At 42.2% G+C, this 23,866-nt stretch overlaps 1 protein-coding gene, 1 long non-coding RNA gene and 1 pseudogene across 2 annotated transcripts; all 3 read right to left on the bottom strand.

The window, feature by feature from the left end:
• Positions 1-3,123: 3,123 nt before the first annotated feature.
• Positions 3,124-5,644, bottom strand: LOC111968177 (uncharacterized). Its single transcript, XR_002877847.2, has 3 exons — positions 5,567-5,644; positions 5,086-5,208; positions 3,124-4,424 (listed from the first exon to the last, which is right to left on the bottom strand). It is a non-coding gene; the product is annotated as an uncharacterized lncRNA (long non-coding RNA).
• A 5,686-nt stretch (positions 5,645-11,330) lies between these two features.
• Positions 11,331-15,674, bottom strand: LOC111968286 (G-protein coupled receptor family C group 5 member C-like). The gene is made up of 2 exons (XM_070445050.1): positions 14,965-15,674; positions 11,331-12,416 (listed from the first exon to the last, which is right to left on the bottom strand). The coding sequence occupies exons 1-2, from the start codon at positions 15,157-15,159 to the stop codon at positions 11,331-11,333; spliced, it is 1,281 nt and encodes a 426-aa protein (XP_070301151.1). The 5' UTR covers positions 15,160-15,674.
• A 5,640-nt stretch (positions 15,675-21,314) lies between these two features.
• LOC111968285 (kinesin-like protein KIFC1) lies at positions 21,315-22,269 on the bottom strand (annotated as a pseudogene).
• Between the last annotated feature and the right edge of the window lie 1,597 nt (positions 22,270-23,866).

Raw genomic sequence — 23,866 nt, 5'->3', positions numbered from 1 at the left:
ACCTTAGAAAGCGACAAATAAAACCACTCTCCAATGACAAGCACAAGACCATTTAATCCCAGGCCTTACTGTTTAGCTACGAAGTAGACCAAACGAAAAGCCACTCCTCCAGCGTAAAAAAAAGCACATGAAGAACCACGCCTTGGAGCTCTAGACCAAAAAGGCACCAAAGAGACTCCTCCCAGGACACCAAGTAAAGAAACAATAAATCTATCTGCAGATATCCACTGAGAAAAAACCCAAGAAATAACCACATCTTTGGCCTCGACACACAATTGCCAAGCGTCACGTCGGAGAGAAATCTCACACACCGCACCATCCTCATAACTCAGACAAATCCCCATCCACACCGCAGCATGGTCACGAACACACAGGCCATCCTTATCATGCAGTCCGATAGACGAGAAAGTACAAAAATGATAAATAATTTGAGCGAAGCAAGAGAGAAAATATGACAGAGAACTCACGTCCAAGCAAAGAACGAAATAAATGAGAGGGAAAAAAGCCAAAATATGAAAATAAGAGAGAGCAAAAACAAAAAGTAACACGAGAGACACACTCCACTGAAGTGAAAAAAACCGCCTCCAGAAGCCGCCTCAGGAACCCTCCACACGAGGGGAAAAAGTCAGCATAATAAGACAACAGAAGACACACAAAGCACCCACAAGACACAGCCAAGGACACGCAAGGAAAGTGGCTTCGTAACAACTCTAAACAAAAAAAATGCAAATATACTTGAGCCTGCCCAAACCAGAATAACCAGAGCCCAAGTACCTGACAAAACATACAACCAAAACATCCTTGACAGAGACCATGAAACCCATAAGAGACCACAGACTAACCCTGCAGGCGATGCTCCCCATACTCAACCATAATACAGAAAACAAAGCCTAACTCGAAGAAGACAACTTACAAGAGGAATGCAGAGAAGACTCCCCAAATACAGGACTAAGTGGGAAAGCTAACAAACAACACACCAACTGTAGCCGTCCTAACACCAAAAGCAAGACTTTGAAGGCTAGATAAATCGCTGCAAACGCTGCATTCAAACAACAAGTAACGACGTCAACAACAGGGTACTGCAACACAAAAATTACTTAAATAAGTAAAATATGAAAATAATTTCAAAGGACCTGTTCTTCATATAATAATAGTTAATAAAAAAACCATGCTACACGCCAACAAAACAACACCTGTGAAAACAAAATCATAGTTTTATGCTTGTCATTATGGGTGATGACTCGTACAAAAAAACACATGTAATGTTGAGCGCGGGACAAAACAAATAATATATAAAGCAAATGTATAGAATAAGGATAATAAGGACCATAAAACACGATAAACAAACAGTAAATATAGGATATAACAGTATAAGAGAGAAAACAAAAATAACAGATAATATAAAAAGTAAACAAATATAACCAGATCAGCAGGGTAACAAATAACAAGTTCTGGCTTAATAACAATATTAGAGACTAAATAAAAACCAAATAACAGTATCAGGGTAAATAACAGTATTAGGTATAACAGTATCAGGTATAACAGTATCAGGGTAAATAACAGTATCAGGGTAAATAACAGTATCAGGTAAATAACAGTATTAGGTATAACAGTATCAGGGTAAATAACAGTATCAGGGTAAATAACAGTATCAGGGTAAATAACAGTATCAGGGTAAATAACAGTATCAGGGTAAATAACAGTATCAGGGTAAATAACAGTACTAGGGTAAATAACAGTATTAGGTATTAACAGTATCAGGGTAAATAACAGTATCAGGGTAAATAACAGTATCAGGGTAAATAACAGTACTAGGGTAAATAACAGTATTAGGTATTAACAGTGTCAGGTAAATAACAGTATCAGGGTAAATAAACAGTATTAGGATTAACAGTATCAGGGTAAATAACAGTATCAGGGTAAAATAACAGTATCAGGGTAAAATAACAGTATTAGGTATTAACAGTATCAGGGTAAATAACAGTATCAGGTAATAACAGTATCAGGGAAATAACAGTATTGGGTATTAACAGTATCAGGGTAAATAACAGTATTAGGTATTAACAGTATTAGGGTAAATAACAGTATCAGGGTAAAAACAGTATCAGGGTAAATAACAGTATCAGGGTAAATAACAGTATCAGGTAAATAACAGTATTAGGTATAACAGTATCAGGGTAAATAACAGTATTAGGTATTAACAGTATTAGGGTAAATAACAGTATCAGGTAAAAACAGTATCAGGGTAAATAACAGTATTAGGTATTAACAGTATCAGGGTAAATAACAGTATTAGGGTAAATGACAGTATCAGGGTAAATAACAGTATCAAGGTAATAAACAAAAAGATCAGGGAATAACAGTATTAGGGTAAATAACAGTATTCGGTTAAATAAACAGTATTAGGTATTAACAGTATCAGGGTAACAAGGCAGTATTAGGTATAACAGTATCAGGGTAAATAACAGGATTAGGGTAAATAACAGTATTAGGTATTAACAGTATCAGGGTAAATACCAGTATTAGGCGTTAAATAAACAGTATTAGGTATAAACAGTATCAGGGTAAATAGCAGTATTAGGTATAAACAGTATTAGGGTAAATAGCAGTATTAGTGATTAACATTATTAGCGTATTAACAGTATCAGGGTAAATAACAGTATTAGGATAACAGTATTAGGTATTAACAGTATCAGGGTTAAATAAACAGTATTAGGGTAAATAACAGTATTAGGTAATTAACAGTTATAGGTAATTAACAGATCAGGCCTAAATAACAGTATCAGGGTAAATGCCAGTATGGATATTACCAGTATAAGTATTAACAGCATTAGTATTAACAGTATCAGGGTTAAATAACAGTTTGTTAGGGTAAATGAACGTATCAGAGGGTAAATACAGTATCAGGGTAAATAACAGTATCAGGGTAAATAACAGTATTAGGGTAAATAACAGTATTAGGTATTAACAGTATCAGGCTAAATAACAGTATTAGGGTAAATGCCAGTATTATGTATTAAAATTATCAGGGTAAATAACAGTATCAGGGTAAATAAGTGTATTAGGGTAAATACCAGTATTAGGTATAATATTAATTTATTATGACAGATTCTCTGGACTGTATGTACTTCATCATTAAATGTTTATTTAGATTTTCATTTTTCTTTCAGACATCAATGGCTGTATGTTCAACCAATCAATTCACTCACTGTTGCATTACAACTTCATATTAGATTGAACATTCATTATTGCATTTACAGGTGTTGGCTCAAAACTGATTACAAGAAAAGTAATTACTGTAAATAGCTATGTTTTAAATATCAAATTTCCAAATTCATACAACATTTCATACAACAAGTGCTTCCTTACATATGTAGTGAGAAGCCATTCATTGGCATGGCATTAACATTAAGTCATTCAACAACCTTTAGCTACAAATTTAAATAGCAATTTTAACTTTCTGAAAGTGAGACCCATTCACAAGCCAGGCACTAAACATTGACATAATAATATCGACACTTACTTGAATTGAAAGCTTGAAAGTGCAAGCTTTCTGTATGCTAAACCTATAACTGAGTGCATTAGTGTTAGGTAGGTATCCCCCGTGACAGAAGAGTCATTTTCCAAGATTCCATGGAACCATAGAGGGTGTTCCAGGTATGGAATGTTCCACTGTTAAGGGGTCCTCTTCTGAGAACACTGGGATGACAGGTTTATCCCATCACACCAGTTGCCCCCTCGCTTGACTGATCCTGATCTTGGCTGCACTTCCACGTGACTACTGTGTATGTGACTATTGTGAGTTTGTGTGTGTGTGTGTGTGTGTGTGTGTGTGTGTGTGTGTGTGTGTGTGTATATATATCTATATTTGTAGCCTAAATACACCCCCACATGCTAAGAGAGAGTGAGACTAGTTTTCCGTGGTGTTAGCATGCTCACATTTCATCTGTCACAGTGTGTCCAGCGGAGAGCTCAGCTCATAGTCAGAGGTGACCTCTGCAAAAGGTATTGTTCTCTCCCAATGCCATGGGCCTGCTCTCCACTCTGTGGGTTGCTTTGACTTCTGTCAGACAGACAGATGGGCAGGAACTGGAACAGGGACAGACAGACCTGTAGGCACTGTCAATCTATCGATAGAGGGTTATGTCGTACACAGGACTGTCCATCTTTAGGGGTTTTACAAAGGGCAAACTGTTTGTGTCGTTCACCTAAACGTCACCTCTGGAGTCTGATAGGCTAATAGGTCAGAGTTCAGGTAGGCCTCGTTGTGATGGGTCCCGTTAAAACCAGCTCATATCAAGGATGCAATGGACAACAGCAAAATAGAGTCAACATGAGGAAACTGTATCAATAAAAATGAATTGAGGAGAGAGGTGTAAAGTAGTCTGTGTTCACCACTGGGATATCTTCTGCAGCCCATTGCCCTGAAAACAGAAAAAGATGGAGAGATATTGTTAAAAAAAAACTATATAGACCTAATGTCATATAAATAGGCATAGTGTAATGACAACGCTAACGCAATATGCGTGTGAGAAAAAAAACACAGCTGAAAGAAGGTCAAAGGAAAGGCCTTAACACCGGAAAAAAGTCAGAAACCCACAGGACGAATGAAGTGAAAGAGACGACTGATCCAAAGCAATAAGAGAAACAGGTGGATGGACAAAAAACAACAACATATTTCCTAGGAATGTAGAGATAGAAACCGTCCAATAAGACAAGACGACAGTACAAGACCGGGAAGAAACTTAAGTGACAGGCTTGTCAAGGGGAAACGTAGAGCGAGAAGGAATGCATTGTGATTGTGTGTGTTTACTGTATACATGTAGCCAAAATACCCCCAATGCTAAGAGAGTGAGACAAGGACTGTATTTTCCACCATTCTCAGAGGAGAAGAGGAGAATGGACAGGGAGAGAGGTGAGGAGAATATGTCAGAGGACAGCACACACACACACACAAACACACACACCCTATTACCTATTTAGTGCACTACTTTTGTCCAGGGCTCTGGTCAAAAGTAGTGCACTACAAAGGGAATAGGGTGCCATTTTTGGAACACATCACAGGGTCTTTCTATCTCCACCTACACTGTGGCCCTGCTGCGTCTGTGTGTTTGCTGTCTCGTCGGTGCGTGCCGACAGGATACTGGCCCCGCTGTGGGCCACGGAGCTGTTGTTGGTGGAGGCTCGGGGGATGTGAGACATTTCCTGCTGCAACCAGAGATACACAAGGACCACAACATGCTTATCATGATCCGTACAAAAGAGAATGGAAGAATATTTAAACACAATGGATATGAATAAAGATCACTCTTTCTTTTAATGAAATAATTGAAAAACGCAACAACATCAATCTGTGGCAGTGTGTGTGTGTGTGTGTGTGTGTGTGTGTGGTGTGTGGTGTTGTGTGGTCGCGCCCGTGGTGTGTGTTGTGTGTTGGTGTGTGTGTCCGTGTCGCGCCCGTGTCGTGTGTGTGTGTGGGTGGTCCGCGCACCGGTAAGTCTGTGTGGTGTGTGTGTGTGTGTGTGTGTGTGTGTGTGTAGGACAAACAATGACGGCCAGTACTCACATTCCCCATTCCCCTGCTGATAAGAGCCAGCTCAGTGGGCTGGTAGACAGAACGGTGGATCTGGACCACTATAGCCGCCTGTATGGAAGACACAACTTGTGGACCTGCGAGGTAAAGATAACAAGGAAAACATTCGGACAACATTAGATCCCAATCAACACACTGAGTGTCTTTCAATGACATAGACTGGTGACCCAGGTGAATCCAGGTGAAAGCAATGATCGCCTTATTGATGACACTTGTTTAAATCGCAACTTCACAAATCAGTGTTAGAGCTGAAGGGACAGGAGACAGGGTGTGAGTCATCGGCAAGAAGAAGTTTGTTAAGCCTTGAAGACAATTGAGACATGGATTGTGTATGTCTGGCCATCAAGAGTCGGATGCTGGATCAAGACAAAAGACGTTCAGTGCCTTGACGTTGGTTTCACGCTCAACTCAGCTTGTCCGACGGTGGTATGTCCAAGAATGAAGCGCATCCACCAAAGCGGCACGTCGCAGCCAACTCCTGACGGAACTATCCGTGAGTGCTAGCAACCTGGGAGCATTTGGGTCACTCATGGGCCAGCATGCCCTTGTGGGAACGTGCGCTTTCCAACGATCGTGTAGATGTCCATGACGCCGACGAGACTGAGCTGATTTCTTGGATGGCGATAAGGTGGCAACTCAATATTTAGGAAGGTGTTGCTAATGTTTCGACAGAGCTCAGTGGTTGTATGTCGGGACAGAGATGATCTTTCTTTATATCAACACGTTTTTTCAAATCCTAAATCTCAATCAAGTCACGTAGTCAGACACTCCACGGGCGCGTTCAAGCAGTATCCTCTGGGTATTCAGTGTTCCAAGCAACGCAGTTATGTAGCTTGTTCTATTCAACCACCATGACAAGATTCATAAACAACAGACGCAGGCGATAGCGTCTATTATCTCCACTGTGCAGTCAAATGTGCATCCTGCTATAAAAGGGTAGGATGGATAATGCTTGGTGTAATGTGACGAGACAGTAATCCTCTATAAAAGGTAGGATGGATAATGCTTGGTTAATGGTGAGAGACAGTAATGCCTCTATAAAAGGTAGGATGGATAATGCTTGGTTAATTGTGAGAGACAGTAATCCTCTATAAAAGGTAGGATGGATAAGTGCTTGGTTAATGTGAGAGACAGTAATCCTCTTATAAGGTAGGGTGGATAATGCTTGGTTAATGTGAGAGACAGTAATCCTCTATAAAGGTAGCGATGGATAATGCTTGGTTAAGTGTGAGAGACAGTAATCCTCTATAAAAGGTAGGATGGATAATGCTTGGTTAATGTGAGAGACATAATCCTCTATAAAGGTAGGATGGTATGCTTGGTTAATGTGAGAGACAGGTAATCCTCTATAAAGGTAGGATGGATAATGCGTTGGTAATGTGAGAGACAGTAATCCTCTATAAAAGGTAGGATGGATAATGCTTGTTAATGTGAGAGACAGTAATCTCTATAAAGGTAGGATGGATTCATGCTTGTTAATGTGAGAGACAGTAATCCTCTATAAAGGTCAGGATGGATAATGCTTGGTTTGAATGCTGAGAGATCAGTAATCCTCTAATAAAAGGTAGGATGGATAATGCTTGGTTAATGTGAGAGACAGTAACCTCTATAAAGGTAGGATGGATAGTGCTTGGTTAATGTGAGAGACATTTTTTATTTTCCCCAGGTGGAAATGCCTGGTCCCCCTGTGAAAATATCTGCCTACCATGACACTGTTGGCCACATTGTTTGCTGTTGAGACATCACGGTAACGCAAACACAAAGAGTGATGTTGGGGCAAGCTGATGTGTGTGTGTTTGGTGTGTGTATGTGTCAGTGTTTATATATGCATGGTACACCTGGTTAGTCACTGTTCTAAAAAAAAGTGCAATTACTAAATCCCATTGAGTCACCTGGTAGACCGGTGGGAATGAATTATGTGTGGGAGAGAGAAAAGGATTGGTGGTTAATAATGTTTAAATAAGTCCTCAGGATAAACAAAGACAATGAAGGACTTTTTCTGGTTTCATAGCTCCTCTCATCACGACAGATATCCTCCTTCGTTCTCAGTCTCTTCCCAGAAAAGGTTGATTAGTTTTAAAACAAACATTATTTCTGTTAATATTTAATAATAGTTAAATATGAAAATAAAACCGCCAAATATGGAAGGGGTTATTTTTGTCAAAAACATTCTCTGTTCTCTCACTTCATTATTAGCTTTTGAATATGGCAACTGATGTGTCAGAGGACAGATTAGCAGAGGACAGATAGCAGAAGGATCAGAGTAGCAGAGGACAGAATGCAGAGGAACAGATAGCAGAAGAGGACATATAGCAGAGGACAGATGGCAGTTAGGACAGAGAGGACAGATGGCAGAGGACAGATTTGCAGAGGACAGATAGCAAGAGGACAGATTGGGCAGAGGACAGATAGCAGAGGACAGATAGCAGAGGACAGATAGCAGAGGACAGATGGCAGAGGACAGATAGCAGAGGACAGATAGCAGAGGACAGATTGCAGAGGACAGATTGCAGAGGACAGATAGCAGAGGACAGATAGCAGAGGACAGATAGCAGAGGACAGATAGCAGAGGACAGATAGCAGAGGGCTCATTATATTTTTGTTCCTTTTATTTTATCAAACATGATTCTCCAGTCAGGATAAACGGACTAAACACTGTATGTGTCTCTATGTTCTAATACTGTATTGATATGTTCTCAGAAATCCCAGACCTTGGGCAACATGCTGGAACATTGGTACATTGTGGGAGGCAAAATCAAATCAAATCTAACCTGTCTGTCTAGAGACTAGTCACCTGGTGCCAGCTGATCTCAACAGACCAGGACATACAGTAGGTTAACCTCAGTCAGGACAGAGCTGCTAACTCACAAGGCGCCATCCGCATTAACATGTGCTATTATCCCTCCCTCCCACTCTGACCTAAACCATTGTCTGCATCCCAAATGGCACCCTATTCCATATAAAGTGCACTACTTTTGACCAGTGCCTTTTGTCAAAAGTAGTGCCCTATATAGGAAACAGGGTGCCATTTGATTGTGATGAGATGAGGCCAGGGCAGGCCGAGGGCAGGTGGAGCAGCATCAAAGAGATAGAGTGGGAGGGGAGGAGAGGAGAGGAGACACAGTGTCCTGTCTGGCTCTGCTGCAACCTGCGAGATCAGATTCTGATCACCAATAGGATTAAAACCACATCAGCATATCAAATTCTTTAAGGTATGCATATTGTACTGTATACTGGATGTGAAATTCAGTACCGTTTCAATCATATTCGGTGAGCTTTTCTTATCCATCTCGCAGTTTCTTTTCAACTTACTGTTTTGGAAGATATTTTATTTCAGACTCAGGGTCATTGAAAATAATGTACATTGGAATATGAACAAATAAGCTGTAGAGTGTGCAGATTGTTACACGTAGACAACAATGTTATTTTATTCACGTGTCTGACTATACGTACGCAAGCCCCATACCCTCCTGAACCTGCTGACAAGCCCCATACCACTCCTCCTGAACCTGCTGACAAGTCCCATACCCTCCTGAACCTGCTGACAAGCCCATACCCTCCTAACCTGCTGACAAGTCCCATACCTTCCTGAACCTGCTGACAAGCCCATACCCTCCTGAACCTGCTGACAAGCCCCATACCCTCCTGAACCTGCTGACAAGCCCATACCCTCCTGAACTGCTGACAAGCCCCATAACCCTCCTGAACCTGCTGACAAGACCCCATACCCTCCTGAACCTGCTGACAAGCCCCATACCCTCCTGAACCTTCTGAAAAGTCCCCATACCCTCCTGAACCTGCTGACAAGCCATACCCTCCTGAACCTGCTGACAAGCCCCATACCCCTCTGAACCTGCTGACAAGCCCATACCCTCCTCTACCTGCTGACAAGCCACATACCCTCCTGAACCTGCTGACAAGCCACATACCCCCTGAACCTGCTGACAAGCCCCATACCCCTGAACCTGCTGACAAGCCCCATACCTCCTGAACCTGCTGACAAGCCCATACCCTCCTGAACCTGTGACAAGCCCATACCCTCCTGAACCTGCTGACAAGCCCCATACCCTCCTGAACCTGCTGACAAGTCCCATACCCTCCTGAACCTGCTGACAAGCCCATACCCTCCTGAACCTGCTGACAAGCCCATACCCTCCTGAACCTGCCGACAACCCCATACCTCCTGAACCTGCTGACAAGCCCCATACCCTCCTGAACCTGCTGACAAGTCCCATACCCTCCTGAACCTGCTGACAAGCCCATACCCTCCTAACCTGCTGACAAGCCCCATCACCTCCTGAACCTGCTGACAAGCCCATACCCTCCTGAACCTGCTGACAAGCCCCATACCCTCCTGAACCTGCTGACAAGCCCCATACCCTCCTGAACCTGCTGACAAGCCCCATACCCTCCTGAACCTGCTGACAAGTCCCATACCCTCCTGAACCTGTCTCGACAAGTCCCATACCCTCCTGACCTGCTGACAGTCCCATACCTCCTGAACCTGCTAACAAGTCCCATACCCTCCTGAACCTGCTGACAAGCCCATACCCTCCTGAACCTGCTGACAAGTCCCATACCCTCCTGAACCTGCTGACAAGTCCCATACCCTCCTGAACCTGCTGACAAGCCCCATACTCTCCTGAACCTGCTGACAAGCCCCATACCCTCCTGAACCTGCTGACAAGCCCCATACCCTCCTGAACCTGCTGACAAGCCCATACCCTCCTGAACCTGCTGACAAGCCCCATACCCTCCTGAACCTGCTGACAAGCCCCATACCCTCCTGAACCTGCCGACAAGCCCCATACCCTCCTGAACCTGCTGACAAGTCCCATACCCTCCTGAACCTGCCGACAAGCCCCATACCCTCCTGAACCTGCTGACAAGCCCCATACCCTCCTGAACCTGCTGACAAGCCCCATACCCTCCTGAACCTCTGACAAGCCCCATACCCTCCTGAACCTGCTGACAAGCCCCATTCCCTCCTGAACCTGCTGACAAGCCCCATACCCTCCTGAACCTGCTGACAAGTCCCATACCCTCCTGAACCTGCTGACAAGCCCATACCCTCCTGAACCTGCTGACAAGTCCCATACCCTCCTGAACCTGCTGACAAGCCCCATACCTCCTGAACCTCTGACAACCCCCATACCCTCCTGAACCTGCTGACAAGTCCCATACCCTCCTGAACCTGCTGACAAGCCCATACCCTCCGAACCTGCTGACAAGTCCCATACCCTCCTTAACCTGCTGACAAGCCCATACCCTCCTAAACCTGCTGACAAGCCCCATACCCTCCTCTACCTGCTGACAAGCCCCATTCCCTCCTGAACCTGCTGACAAGCCCCATACCCTCCTCTACCTGCTGAACCTCCCCTTTCTAATGGTTAAGTGTGTTAGATATATTAGATATTTCAGATGTATAGATGTGTTAGATATATTAGATATTTTAGATATATTATATGTATTAGATGTATTAGATGTATTAGATATATTAGATATATTAGATATATGAGATGTATTTAGATTATTAGATATATTAACTGTATGTAATGTGCTAGCAAGTGGAGAAAACATCCTGGTATCTAGTGAATGTACTTGATGTAGTGTGTGTTGTGTGTGTGTGTGTGTGTGTGTGTGTGTGTGTGTGTGTGTGTGTGTGTGTGTGTGTGTTGTGTGTGTGTGGTTGTGTGTGTGTGTGTGTGTGTGTGTGTGTGTGTGTGTGTGTGGGTGGCTACATACCGAAGTTGGGCTCATCCATAGAGAAAGCCTTGTTCTCCATAAACATGCTCTGGGCTCCTTGCTCCTTCAGGATATTCTCATAGCCCACACCTCTGCTCAGGTCCTCTCCGAACCCTGGCGCGCCCCCCTCCTCTACCCCGGTCAGAGAGCATATCCCTGGGATGGTGTAGAGGATCAGGAACACCCAGGCGTTGCTGACCAGGGCGATGGCCAGGGTAGGGTCATCCCAGCTGGGTCTGCCGGTCTTCAGGTTCCCCCAGACGTACATGGTGATCCAGGCCACCCAGATGAACACAGAGAGGAGACCCGTGACGAGGATGAAGGCTCCCTCCTGGCGCCACTGCTTGTGTTTCCCACACAGGGTGGGTAAGGAAGCCACTATGACAGCTAGGAGAAGATTCAACACGTAGATCAGCGCCATGACAAAGTCCTGGTTGGTGATGTTACAGGGCACGTTTGTGGCTGTGCCAAGTGCTATCCCTGTAGCGTTGAGTAGCATGAGAGGATATCGAGCCACAGTGATGATCAGCCACTCCGTGTTGATGACCACCTCCACCAGCCAGAGTCCCAGGACTCCCAGACACAGCACCGAGGCCCGGGGCACCCGATCTCCCCTGCGGGCCAAGAGGTTCAGCTTCACACACTGCATGAGAAGACACGCGAAGCACCCGGCGAACAGCACTCCGAAGAGGAAGCGTCGCGAAGCGCAGGTGGCGAAGTCTTTCCCTACGATGAAGGAGAAGGTGAGGCAGAAGAGGCCCAGGGTACTGATCAGGAAGCAGGCGTGGAGGCCCACGGAGCGCATCCTATTCTTGTCTGTGATGAAGGGCAGGCTGGCCAGGAGGACGATGAAGAGGATGATGGAGACCAGCACGCCGGCTGCCGCTAACGCCTCCAGCACGATGCCCCATACGGCACTGAGGTCACACAGCCTGTAGTACAGGGAGTCTACGTTGGAGCCACACCCACTTGGGGTCACACTGGCGGCCATCGAGACGGGGAAAGACCAGAGAGTGATGGCGGTCGGGACTAGGAGATGAAGTCTCTGGAGTGTGTGGTCCATGGAGTTGAGCAGCACCTGTGTTCACACAGAGATAGAAGGAGAGACTGAGTAGGTTGGCATATGAGAAGGTTCTTAAGAGGGAGAAGAGAGAAACCAGTGACGTTGTCATACATTGAAGAGTCACTCTTGATACACCCAAGCAGGTCAACATGAGTCAATAGCAAACAGATAAAATCATACTGTAATCAGGATGTAACGACGTATACCCACTTCACACAAACAACAGATGGAAAGATTTGATTTCTGTTTAAAATGGCTTAGATGTTAATTTTTTACTTTTTTCTATGTAAAAATACCAGAGCCTTAGAAAGTATAAATAATCCAGCAAACACAAAAACTGAAGGTATTTCTGAAGCTGGCATTTATCCACGTCCTTTTTGAGAATCATTGATAAGAGTTTGAAACAAGTATAGAGTGAGTCCACTGTGTGAACATGATAACACTTAGGAATGTCAGTTGAGACACTCTTTTACGGCCAGAGGACACAGTGTAGTACAGCACACACACACTCACCATATAATTTCACTCACAAGACACCACACATTCTATACACACAGTGTACAAAACATTCGGAACACCTTCTTAATATTGAGTTGCACCCCCCACCCTCCCCGTTTACCCTTAGAACAGCCTCAATTCATCAGGGCAGGGACTCTACGAGGTGTGGAAAGCGTTCCACAGGGATGCTGGCCCATGTTGACTTCAATGCTTCCCCACAGTTGTGTCAAGTTGGCTAAATGTCCTTTGGGTGGTGGACCATTCTTGATACACACGGGAAACTGTTGAGGGTGAAAAACCCAGCAGCGTTGCAGTTCCTGACACACTCAAACCTGTGTGCCTGGCACCTACTACCATACCCCATTCAAAGGCACTTAAATATTTTGTGTTGCCCATTCACACGTACACAATCCATGGCTCAAGGCTTAATAAGGGAACACTAGTCACTTTAATAATGTTTAAATAATGTTTACACGCCACTTTACTCATCTCATATGAATATACTGTTTTCTATTCTACTGTATTTCAGTCAAAGCCACTCCGACATTGCTCAATCTAATAATTTATATATTTCTTAATTCCATTTTTTTACTTTTTAGATTTGTGTGTATTGTTGTGAATTGTTTTTAGATACTACTGCACTGTTGGAGCTAGAAACACAAGCATTTCACTACACCCACAACAACATCTGGTAAATATGTTGTATGTGACCAATAACATTAGATTTGATCTATGTGGTTATAAAATGTCTGCTCAGTGTAATGTAATTTGACGGGGACAGAGAGAAATGGCATGGCACAGCATTCAAATAAGTCTGGGATACTGTAGGGATGCTTATTTTCAAAAAAGTTGCCAGTTGTTTAGATGAGTTTGACAAACTCACCACAAGGGCAAATCTTGGTCTTAAAATAGAAGCTTTAAAAAGGCTCATGGCACGTAATCTCAAATTCAAGTTATAGTTGGAGCAATGCATGTACAACACATTAGGAACATGTGCTCTTTCCATGACATAGACTGACCAGGTGAATCCAGGTGAAAGTTATGATCACCTATTTGATGACACTTGTTAAATCCACTTCAATCAGTGTAGATGAAGGGAAGGGGACAGGTTGAAGAAGGATGTTTAAAAACCATCGGACCCTTTTTTTCAAATTTTGCCTAAAATGAAATACCCAAATCTAACTGCCTGTAGCTCAGGACCTGAAGCAAGGATATGCATATTCTTGATACCATTTTAAAGGAAACACTTTGAAGTTTGTGGAAATGTGAAATGAATATAGGATAATATAACACATTAGATCTGGTGAAAGATAATACAAAGAAAAAAACTTTTTTTTTCATCATCTTTGAAATGCAAGAGAAAGGTCACAATGTATTGTTCCAGGTTAGGCGCAATTTAGATTTTGCAGTGTATGTGCAACATTTTAGACTGATCCAATGAACCATTGCATTTCTGTTCAAAATGTTGTATCAAGTCTGCCCAAATGTGCCTAATTGGTTTATTGATACATTTTCAAGTTCATAACTGTGCACTCTCCTCAAGCAATAGCATGGTATTATTTCACTGTAATAGCTACTGTAAATTGGACAGTGCAGTTATATTAACAAGGATTTAAGCTTTTTGCCCAGATCAGATATGTCTATGTCCTGGGAAATGTTCTTGTTACTTACAACCTCATGCTAATCACATTAGCCTACGTTAGCTCAACTGTCCCGCGAGGGGGGGACACCGATCATGTAGAGGTTAAAGTGGTCAGTAATTCCATGTCTATGTACATAGGGCAGCAGCACTCTAAGGTGAAGGGTTGAGTAACATTATTAAAGTGGCCAGTAATTCCATGTCTATGTACATAGGGCAGCAGCACTCTAAGGTGAAGGGTTGAGTAACATTATTAAAGTGGCCAGTAATTCCATGTCTATGTATATAGGGCAGCAGCACTCTAAGGTGAAGGGTTGCGTAACCGAGTGGAAGTCGGCTAGTGATGGCTATTTAACAGTCGGATGGCCTTGAGATAGAAGCTGTTTTTCAGTCTCTCGGTCCCTGCTTTGAGGCACCTGCACTGACCTCGCGTTCTGGATGATAGTGGGTTGAACAGGTCGTGGCTCGGGTTGTTGATGTCCTTGATGATCTTTTTGGCCTTCCTATGGCATCGGGTGCTGTAGTTGTCCTGGAGAGCAGGTAGTTTGTCCCCGATGATGCGTTGGGCAGACCACACCACCCTCTGGAGAGCCCTGCAGTTGCGGGTGGTGCAGTTGCCATACCAGGCGGTGATACAGCCCGTCAGGATGCTCTCAATTGTTCATCTGTAAAAGTTTGTGAGGGTTTTAGGGGCCAAGCCAAATGTCTTCAGCCTCCTAAGGTTGAAGAGGCGCTGTTGCATCTTCTTCACCTCACTGTGTGTGGTGTTGAATCATTTCAGATCATCAGTGATGTGTACGCTGAGGAACTTGAAGCTTTCCACCTTCACTGTGGTCTTGTCGATGTGGATAGGGGGGTGTGCTCCCTCTGCTGTTTCCTGAAGTCCACGATCAGCTCCTTTGTTTTGTTGACGTTGAGAGAGAGAGGCTATTTTCCTGGCACCACTCTCCCAGGGCCCTCACCTCCTCCCTAGGTGGTGTTGTTGTGGTGGCGAATGCTGTTCAGTTTCCTGCCATGAAGCCACTGCTCAGCCGTAAGAGAGACATACTTCTGTATTTCCATGTGGCTTAATTCAATAACCCTCATGTAATATAATTTTCTTGGCAATTCTGCCAATAATGTAACTAAGTTTGTGTTGGGGACTAGGGAGTAAGTAACAAAACAGGTAGTCAGTTGTCTGTGGCGGGAGGAAGTATGGAGAGACAATTGTTGAGATCTTATCACACATAAACACGTAGGCATAGGCATAGGGACACACACACACACACAGAGACTAAAAGAGAAAGTCAAGGATTCGGTGGCATTCAGTAACCAAACAAAAGCCCATGGATATGTTAACCCAGGGGTTCTCAATGTGGGTATACTGTCTTCCTTCTCGATTCGGGCTAAAATGTATCTTATAAATATCGGTGTCCAGTGGCAGGTGGTTCTACACAAAACCAGAGAAAACTCAGAAAGATAGAACGGGAAGCTCTGACAAATCACTCCACAGAATATCACTCTTTCAAACCAATTAACCCGAAAGTTAAATAACCAAAAATGAAACTTAAGAATGTGAAGGATAGAAATAGTGCACATAGAACAGATCTACCGAATGACAGATTTATAACTCACATTTCTATGTGAATATGGTGGGATCACCCAAAAAGTTACATAATGCAGCTTTAATTTATGTCTTATTAGATGTTTCATCTCAATTCCCTTCCTGCATAAGGACCCAACCCTACAGAATCGGCAGAGTAAATTGAAATAGAATTGTATTTCGTTTCTGGCAGACTATTCTGTTTTTTTTGTTGCAAGCTGATTCCTAGCAACGCTAGTGTGTAAATAGCGTTGCTAAAAACAGCTAAGCGGATCCCTGACGCTCAATTATAGGCTTTTAACCAACTATTAAATATTTATATTTTTGGGAACACTTTTCAAAAAGTCATAGTCTATGTATTTTGAGTGTCACTATTAGACCGTGCGTAGTCGCTGTACCCCCACTACCTCTTTTCACTATGAAAATAATCTGTAGAGGACCTTACCTTCGGGTGTCTGACCGGTGTTTTGTTCTTGGTGGTCTTTGATAATGTCGCTATTCGTTCACCTGTTCTAAGCCACAACGACAGAAAACGCGCTCAACATCGTCTCCAGGTAGCCCATCCAGTGGGTTAAAAGGTAATAGCTCTTTGAAAATGTCGTGTATATTCCGTTTTTAGCTGTTTTTAATTAGCCCTAATGACACTGCACTCACTGCTTTAGTAAAATGTTGAAATATTGAAGTCAGGGTTGGATCTCACAAAACTAGGCGACTAGTGCTGAAGTCCTGTGGCTGTGATGTGGACAGAGGAGCGACTGGTCCCTGGATAGCGACTGCCTTCTCTCTCTCTCTCTCTCTCTCTCGTGCTCACACACACACACACGCCTTCTCTCTCTCTCTCGTGCTCACACACACACACACGCCTTCTCTCTCTCTCTCGCGCGCGCGCGCGCACACACACACACACACACACACACACACACACACACACACACACACACACACACACACGCCTTCTCTCTCTCGCGCGCGCACACACACACTATTTTGATGAATAGTCTACTAACAGGGTAGAGTGGGAGATCAGTTAGTGTTACTCTAAATTGAATAATACAAGTCACTTTTTGTATGTTTAATTAACCAGGGATGAAAGGTGTCTAGTTTGAATAATTAAATAGTTCGCACAGGAAGTAGCTCAAAGGTTTTGCGCGCCTCTCGTGCGCTCCATGTCCAAGCTGCTGCATTTGACCGAGGTGAGTCGAACATACTGTATCTTTGCCATTGGGTCATCAAGACTAGAAATAGACCATTGTACATAAAGTAGTCGATATATTCGTGCCTCTCCTCAGATCATGTATAGTCTATGATGAAATATATAGACACCCCCAATGTGTCAATAGCCTATCTGTGCATTTGCACACACACTATTAGAGAGAAATACGTATTTCATCAGAGGAGGATTGAGGAGACACCTGGTGGCAGTGCAGCTCTTACCAGGCTACTAGTCCAACTGTCGACCATTTTGACATCAGAGCCACAGGGTGGCAGCGCACTCAATGTAGGCTACTAGTTAACATGTCACGTGGAAGGCTACTAGTTAACATGTCACGTGGAAGGCTACTAGTTAACATGTCACATGGAAGGCTACTAGTTAACGTGTCACACATGGAAGGCTACTAGTTAACGTGTCACACATGGAAGGCTACTAGTTAACGTGTCACACAACGGAGGCTACTAGTTTAAACGTGTAACACGATGGATCAGGCTACTATTAACGTGTACACATGGCCGGCTACTAGTAATAAGCGTAAGCGCATGTGTGTACAGTTGCAATGAAGGTAATAGTTAAGCGGGTTGTGGTCAGAGTTGTCTCATGGGACGCATGGGCTACCAGTTACTTGCGTGTCACACACGATGGTATGGCTGAACTACTGTGTAGACTGTGTCCACACGAGGTCGGAAGCGCCTACTGAGTTTAGGACTGAGAGGGTGTGTCCAGTCAACGCATGAAGGCTACTAGTTCAGTGTCCACACATGGAAGGCTACTAGTTAATGTGTCACACCATGGAAGGATAGCTAGTACTGCACAATGAGGCTACGTGTTAACTGTGTCACACCGGAAGGCGCTAACTGAGTTATACCCGTGTCACAATGGTAGGAGCTGACTAGTTAACGTGTCAACACATTGAAGGCTACTAGTTAGAACCGTGTCACCATGGATAGGCCTAATATCTAACGTGTCAGCACATGGAAGGTCTAGCTAGTTAACGGTGTGCATCGAACAGATGAAGGCTCTAGTTAACGTGTCACAACCAGTGGAGGCTACTAGTTAACTGTTCACACATGGAAGGCTACTAGGTTAACGTGTCACCAGCATGGAAGGCTACTAGTTAACGTGTCCACATGGAAGGCTACTCAGTTACACGTGTAACAACATGGAGAGCTCCTAGTTAAAGTGTCACAACCATGAGAGGCTCTAGTTAATGTGTCACACATGGATAGGCTACTAGTTAACGTGTCACACATGGAGGCTACTAGTTAACTTATCACAAGCATTGGAAGGCTACTAGTTAACTTATCACCATTGGAAGGCTACTAGTGTTAATGTGTCACACATGAAGGCTACTAGTTAACGTGTCACACATGGATAAAAGGGCAAATAGCTTTAACAGGGTGTCCCAGGAAGCTACATGTAAGGTCCAGTAAGCATAGTTAACGTGTCCACATGGAAAGGCTACTAGTTACGTTCCACATGGAAGAGCTGAACTAGTTAAACTCGTGTCACACATGGAAGGCTACTAGTTAACGTGTCACACATGTAAGGCTACTAGTTAATGTGTCACACATGTAAGGCTACTAGTTAACGTGTCACACATGGAAGGCTACTAGTTAACGTGTCACACATGGAAGGCTACTAGTTAACTTATCACACATGGAAGGCTATTGGCTTTTTTTTACCCCCATTGGCTTTTGATTGTGATAATACCATTAGTTTGGTCTCGCATCTAAACAGTCAAGTGTCGACTTTATTATTGCCGTTGGAATGTTCTAAAAACACCTCTCCCATCCCGATGTGTGAAAAACACGTTTTTAAAACATCTGTTGACTGATAGTCTGCCTTGTCTCCACGCTCTGTCCACCAGTTCACACCACAATGAAACACTAAAGTTGGCTGATGAAAGACAAATAGAAGAATATAAGTTTGATTCTGGTTTCTTTCCTCGTGTGGTTGTAGTTGCTGTTGCCCATTTGACAAGGTCATTTCATCCAAAAATACATCACCTGGCAATACCTGATGTCAGTTGTGGGACAGGTAAGCCTACAGTAAGTTTATGTATGTCACAAATGGGCGGGACTGGTGAGAGACACCACTGGACATAGAGTTGTAGTCAACCTTTAGTAGTCAATTGAAATGATTTCCTTTTTTGATTTCAATCTTGCCTTTTTTAAGGGAACTCTTGGTTTTCTATTTGACTTCCATAGCTGGTGTCTATAGTTGGCTATCATGTGAAATTGAATTTATACCTGTGAGTGTTGACAGAACTACTCGAGTAACCTGCTACCACCTGGTTACTCAACCCTGCACCTTAGAGGCTGCTGCCCTATATACATAGACATGGAATCACAGGTCACTTTAAATGGAACGCTAGTTTGTACCTGCCTGTCGGCTACGTGACATCCCCTGCTGGTTACAACGATAGTGGGAAGACCCAGGTTACATCCTAAATGGCTGTGTACTACATGGTGCACTACTTTTGACCAGAGCCCTGTGGGGAAAGGGTGGGATGGAACCCCAGAGTCAGGTTAGCTACAGACTTGAAATAATATAATAACATGTAATAACATAATAGCATGTAATAACATAACAGCATGTAATAACGTGTAATAACATGTAATAAACATGTAATAACATAATAGGCATTGTTAATGACGTGTAATAACGTGTGTAATAACGTGTAATGACATGAATAAGCATGTAATAACACTGTAAATTAATGTGTAATAACGTGTAAATAACATTAATAGCATGCGTAATAACGTGTAATAACAATGTAATAATATGTAATAACATAGACAGCATGTAATAATGTGTAATAACAGTTAATAGCATGTAATAACGTGTTAATAACATGTAATAATATTAATAACATAATAACATTTGTATACATGTAACTTAATATGTAATAAACATAATAACATGTAATAACCGTGAATAACATGTACTTAACATAATAGCATGCAATAACGTTTAATAAACATGTAATAATATGTTAATAAACATAATAACAGCAAGAACATGTACTAAACGTGTATACATAAGGCATGTAATAACGTGTAATAACATGTAATAATATGTAATAACATCAATAACATGCAATAACATGGTAATAACGTGTAAAACCATGGAATAGCATGTAATAACGTTGTAATAACATGTAATAAACGTGATAACGTGTGAATAATATGTAATAAACATTAAATAAACATGCAATTAACATGTAATAACGTTTAATAACATAATAGCAATGTTTAATAACGGTGTAATAACAGGTTAATAACGTGTAAAACGTGTAATAAACATAATAGCATGCAATAACGTGTAATAATATGTAATAACATGTACTAACGTGTAATAACGTGTAATAACAAGTAATAACATGTAATAACATAATAGCATGTAATAGCGTGTAATAAAGAGTAATACCATGTAATAATGTGTAATAACATAATAGCATGTAATAACGTGTAATAAAGAGTAATAACATAATAGCATGTAATAACGTGTAATAGCGTGTAATAACATGTAATAACGTGTAATAACATGTAATAATGTGTAATAACATGTAATAATAGCATATAATAATAACATATAACAATAACATATAACAATAACATAATAATAATATGTAATAATATATCATGTGTGAAAAAATTATTCAGATAGTAAAACATTTAAGCTGTTTAATCGGTGGGCAAAGCAAGGTGGGAAAAAAACAGTGTTTTATAGAGCAATTGGATTTTGTGGTAGATGTTTAGACTGGTACACTGAGTTCACAGTGTCTCAGTAAAATACTCTATTACCTACTATCCTTTATTAGCCGGATACACTTCAAACAATATCATATTACTAACACCACTCTGTGAGTTCAATACGTCATGAAGTTGTTTTCTAGTTGTCGTTATTTATTTTTTTAAATAACATATTACACTGTAGTACAGGTAGGAAAACCCATCACCCAGGCGTTATTCCCCCTCACATTGGGAAGAGCAGGAAACCACTGAAAGTGCTTTGGAGATTTAGATCACCACAGAGTCCGTGATTTGAAGGAAGGCACAGGGACAACTGGTCCCCCTCCGCCAGCAGTAGAGATACTGCATTGGATAAAAAACACATTATCACCATCACTTTTATATATATGATTCCAAAGGACTTGCTGGTTGTTCTTGTTTAAGCGCACCCCAACGTACAGAGAGGTGCGTTTGTTTTCAAAAGCAGGGAACCTGAAGTAGTAGACTCCTCTCACGGGTGCAGTGAAGAGGCCTGTGGTTGTGCTGTAAGTGTTGCCGATGTTGGTGAAGACTTTGTTGTAGACAAGAGTTTTGTCAGTGTTGAAAGGGCCGACATATCCTGGGTCTGTCAAAGCAGCAGAGAAAGCCACCTTTGGTCTTTTTGCATTATCTCTCATCAGCTCCTCCACCTCTGTCTCACTGGCTGTCACTCTGGCCTCCAAAGCTACATTATCTCTCTTCAGCTCCTCCACCTCTGTCTCACTGGCTGTCACTCTGGCTCCTAAAGCTACATTATCTCTCTTCAGCTCCTCCACCTCTGTCTCACTGGCTGTCACTCTGGCCTCCAAAGCTACATGATCTCTCTTCAGCTCCTCCACCTCTGTCTCACGGGCTGTCACTCTGGCCTCCAAAGCTACATTATCTCTCTTCAGCTCCTCCACCTCTGTCTCACTGGCTGTCACTCTGGCTCCTATGGTTGTCAGTTCATTAGCTTGAGCTGTATTCTCTGTCTCCAAATCCTCCACGGTTCTTGTAGTGAGGACCAGATTGATATTCATCTCGTTCAGCTTGTCCTCGCTGTCCCTCAGTCTGGTTTCCATGTTCCTCAGCTCCACTCTCTGTTCCACCACCATGTCTCTCAGCGCTCTCAGCTCATCCCAGACCGGGTTGGCTTGGATTGTTACTGGAGCTCCCCCCATAACCATTAAAACAGAGGTGGCTTTAATTATACACACAGAGGGGATGGCTCTAATCATTAAACAGAGGGATGGCTCTAACATTAAAACAGAGGGGATGGCTCTAACCATTAAAACAGAGGGATGGCTTCTAAACTCCAGAGGATGGCTCTAATCATTAAAACAGAGGGATGGCTCTAACCATTAAACAGAGGGGATGGCTCTAACCATTAAAACAGAGGGATGGTCTAATCATTACAAACAGAGGGATGGCTCTAACCATTAAACAGAGGGGATGGCTCTATATCATTATCACACAGAGGGATGGCTCTAACCATTAAAACAGAGGGGATGGCTTTAATCATTATCACACAGAGGGGATGGCTCTATCATATGATCACACAGAGGGGATGGCTTTATCATTATACACAGAGGGGATGGCCTAATCATATAACAGAGGGGATGGCTCTAAATTACAACGAGGGAGGCTTCTATCATTATACACAGAGGAGTGTGCTCTTATCATTATCACACAGAGTTTGTTAAGAGTCTATTTGAGATGATAAATAACATAATTCTATGCTTTCTAATGTTGGCCATATTGAACCATATACTGTACGTATCAAACAACTACATTCACATAAGTTGACCGAACTACTTAAACCTATATGTACCATACCAAACATGTACTGTACAGTCACGTTAGTGACTGTCAAGAAGCTTCAGAGGATTGGTATAAGGTTGGTTGGTCTGGTGCTCATGTATGAATACTGTAGATATTACACTTTGACGATGGGAAATCCAATGTATCATGTGATTGTCATCCAACTGGTGATATACACACACAAGTTATTTACAAACATTAATCAGATATAAATGATCCAGTACATAGTGAAGGATAATATTTAGGTGCCATTTGAAAGACTGGTTAAAACGATAGTGTAGGATAAGTATTTAGGCTGCCATTTGAAGACTGGTTAAAACGATAGTGTAGGATAAGATATTTAGGCTGCCATTTGAAAGAACTGTGTTAAAACGATAGTGTAAGGATAAGTATTTAGACTGCCATTTAGAAAGACTGGTTTAAAACGATAGTGTAGGATAGGTATTTAGGCTTGCCATTTGAAATGGTTAAAACGATAGTGTAGGATAAGATTTAGGCTGCCATTTGAACGTGATTGTACAGTCATTTGAAGGACAGGTTAAAACGATAGTGTAGGATAAGTATTTAGGCTGCCATTTGAAAGATGGTTAAACGATAGTGTAGGATAAGTATTTAGGCTGCCATTTGAAAGACAGGTTAAAACGATAGTGTAGGATAAGTATTTGGCTGAAATAAGGAAGCGTTAAAAACGATGTGTAGGATAAGTATTTAGGCTGCCATTTGAAAGACAGGTTAAACATGATTAAAATGTGAGATTGTGCAGCTATTGTAATTTTTTTATAGTATATTTTATAGTAAGTATTTAAGTAAATTATAGTAATGTTTTATAGTAAGGTATTTTATAGTAAGTGTCTTTATGGTAAGTATTTATAGTATACTTTTTTTAGTGGTCTTTATAGTAAGTATTTTATGGTAGTGTTTTATAGTAAGTTATTTTATAGCATATTTTATAGTGGT

This window comes from Salvelinus sp. IW2-2015, linkage group LG8 (assembly GCF_002910315.2).
Source record: "Salvelinus sp. IW2-2015 linkage group LG8, ASM291031v2, whole genome shotgun sequence".
Taxonomy (NCBI): domain Eukaryota; kingdom Metazoa; phylum Chordata; class Actinopteri; order Salmoniformes; family Salmonidae; genus Salvelinus; species Salvelinus sp. IW2-2015.
This window is presented reverse-complemented; position numbering and strand designations above follow the sequence as displayed.

What these genes read in the sequence shown, in the direction of transcription:
- LOC111968286 (XM_070445050.1), bottom strand. Translation starts at nt 15,159, where the DNA reads ATGGCAACTGCACCACCCGCAACTGCAGGGCTCTCCAGAGGGTGGTGT. An exon ending in ACTATCATCCAGAACGCGAG is followed by an intron (nt 12,417 to 14,964) that starts GTCAGTGCAGGT and finishes GTGTGAACACAG; the next exon opens with GTGCTGCTCAACTCCATGGA.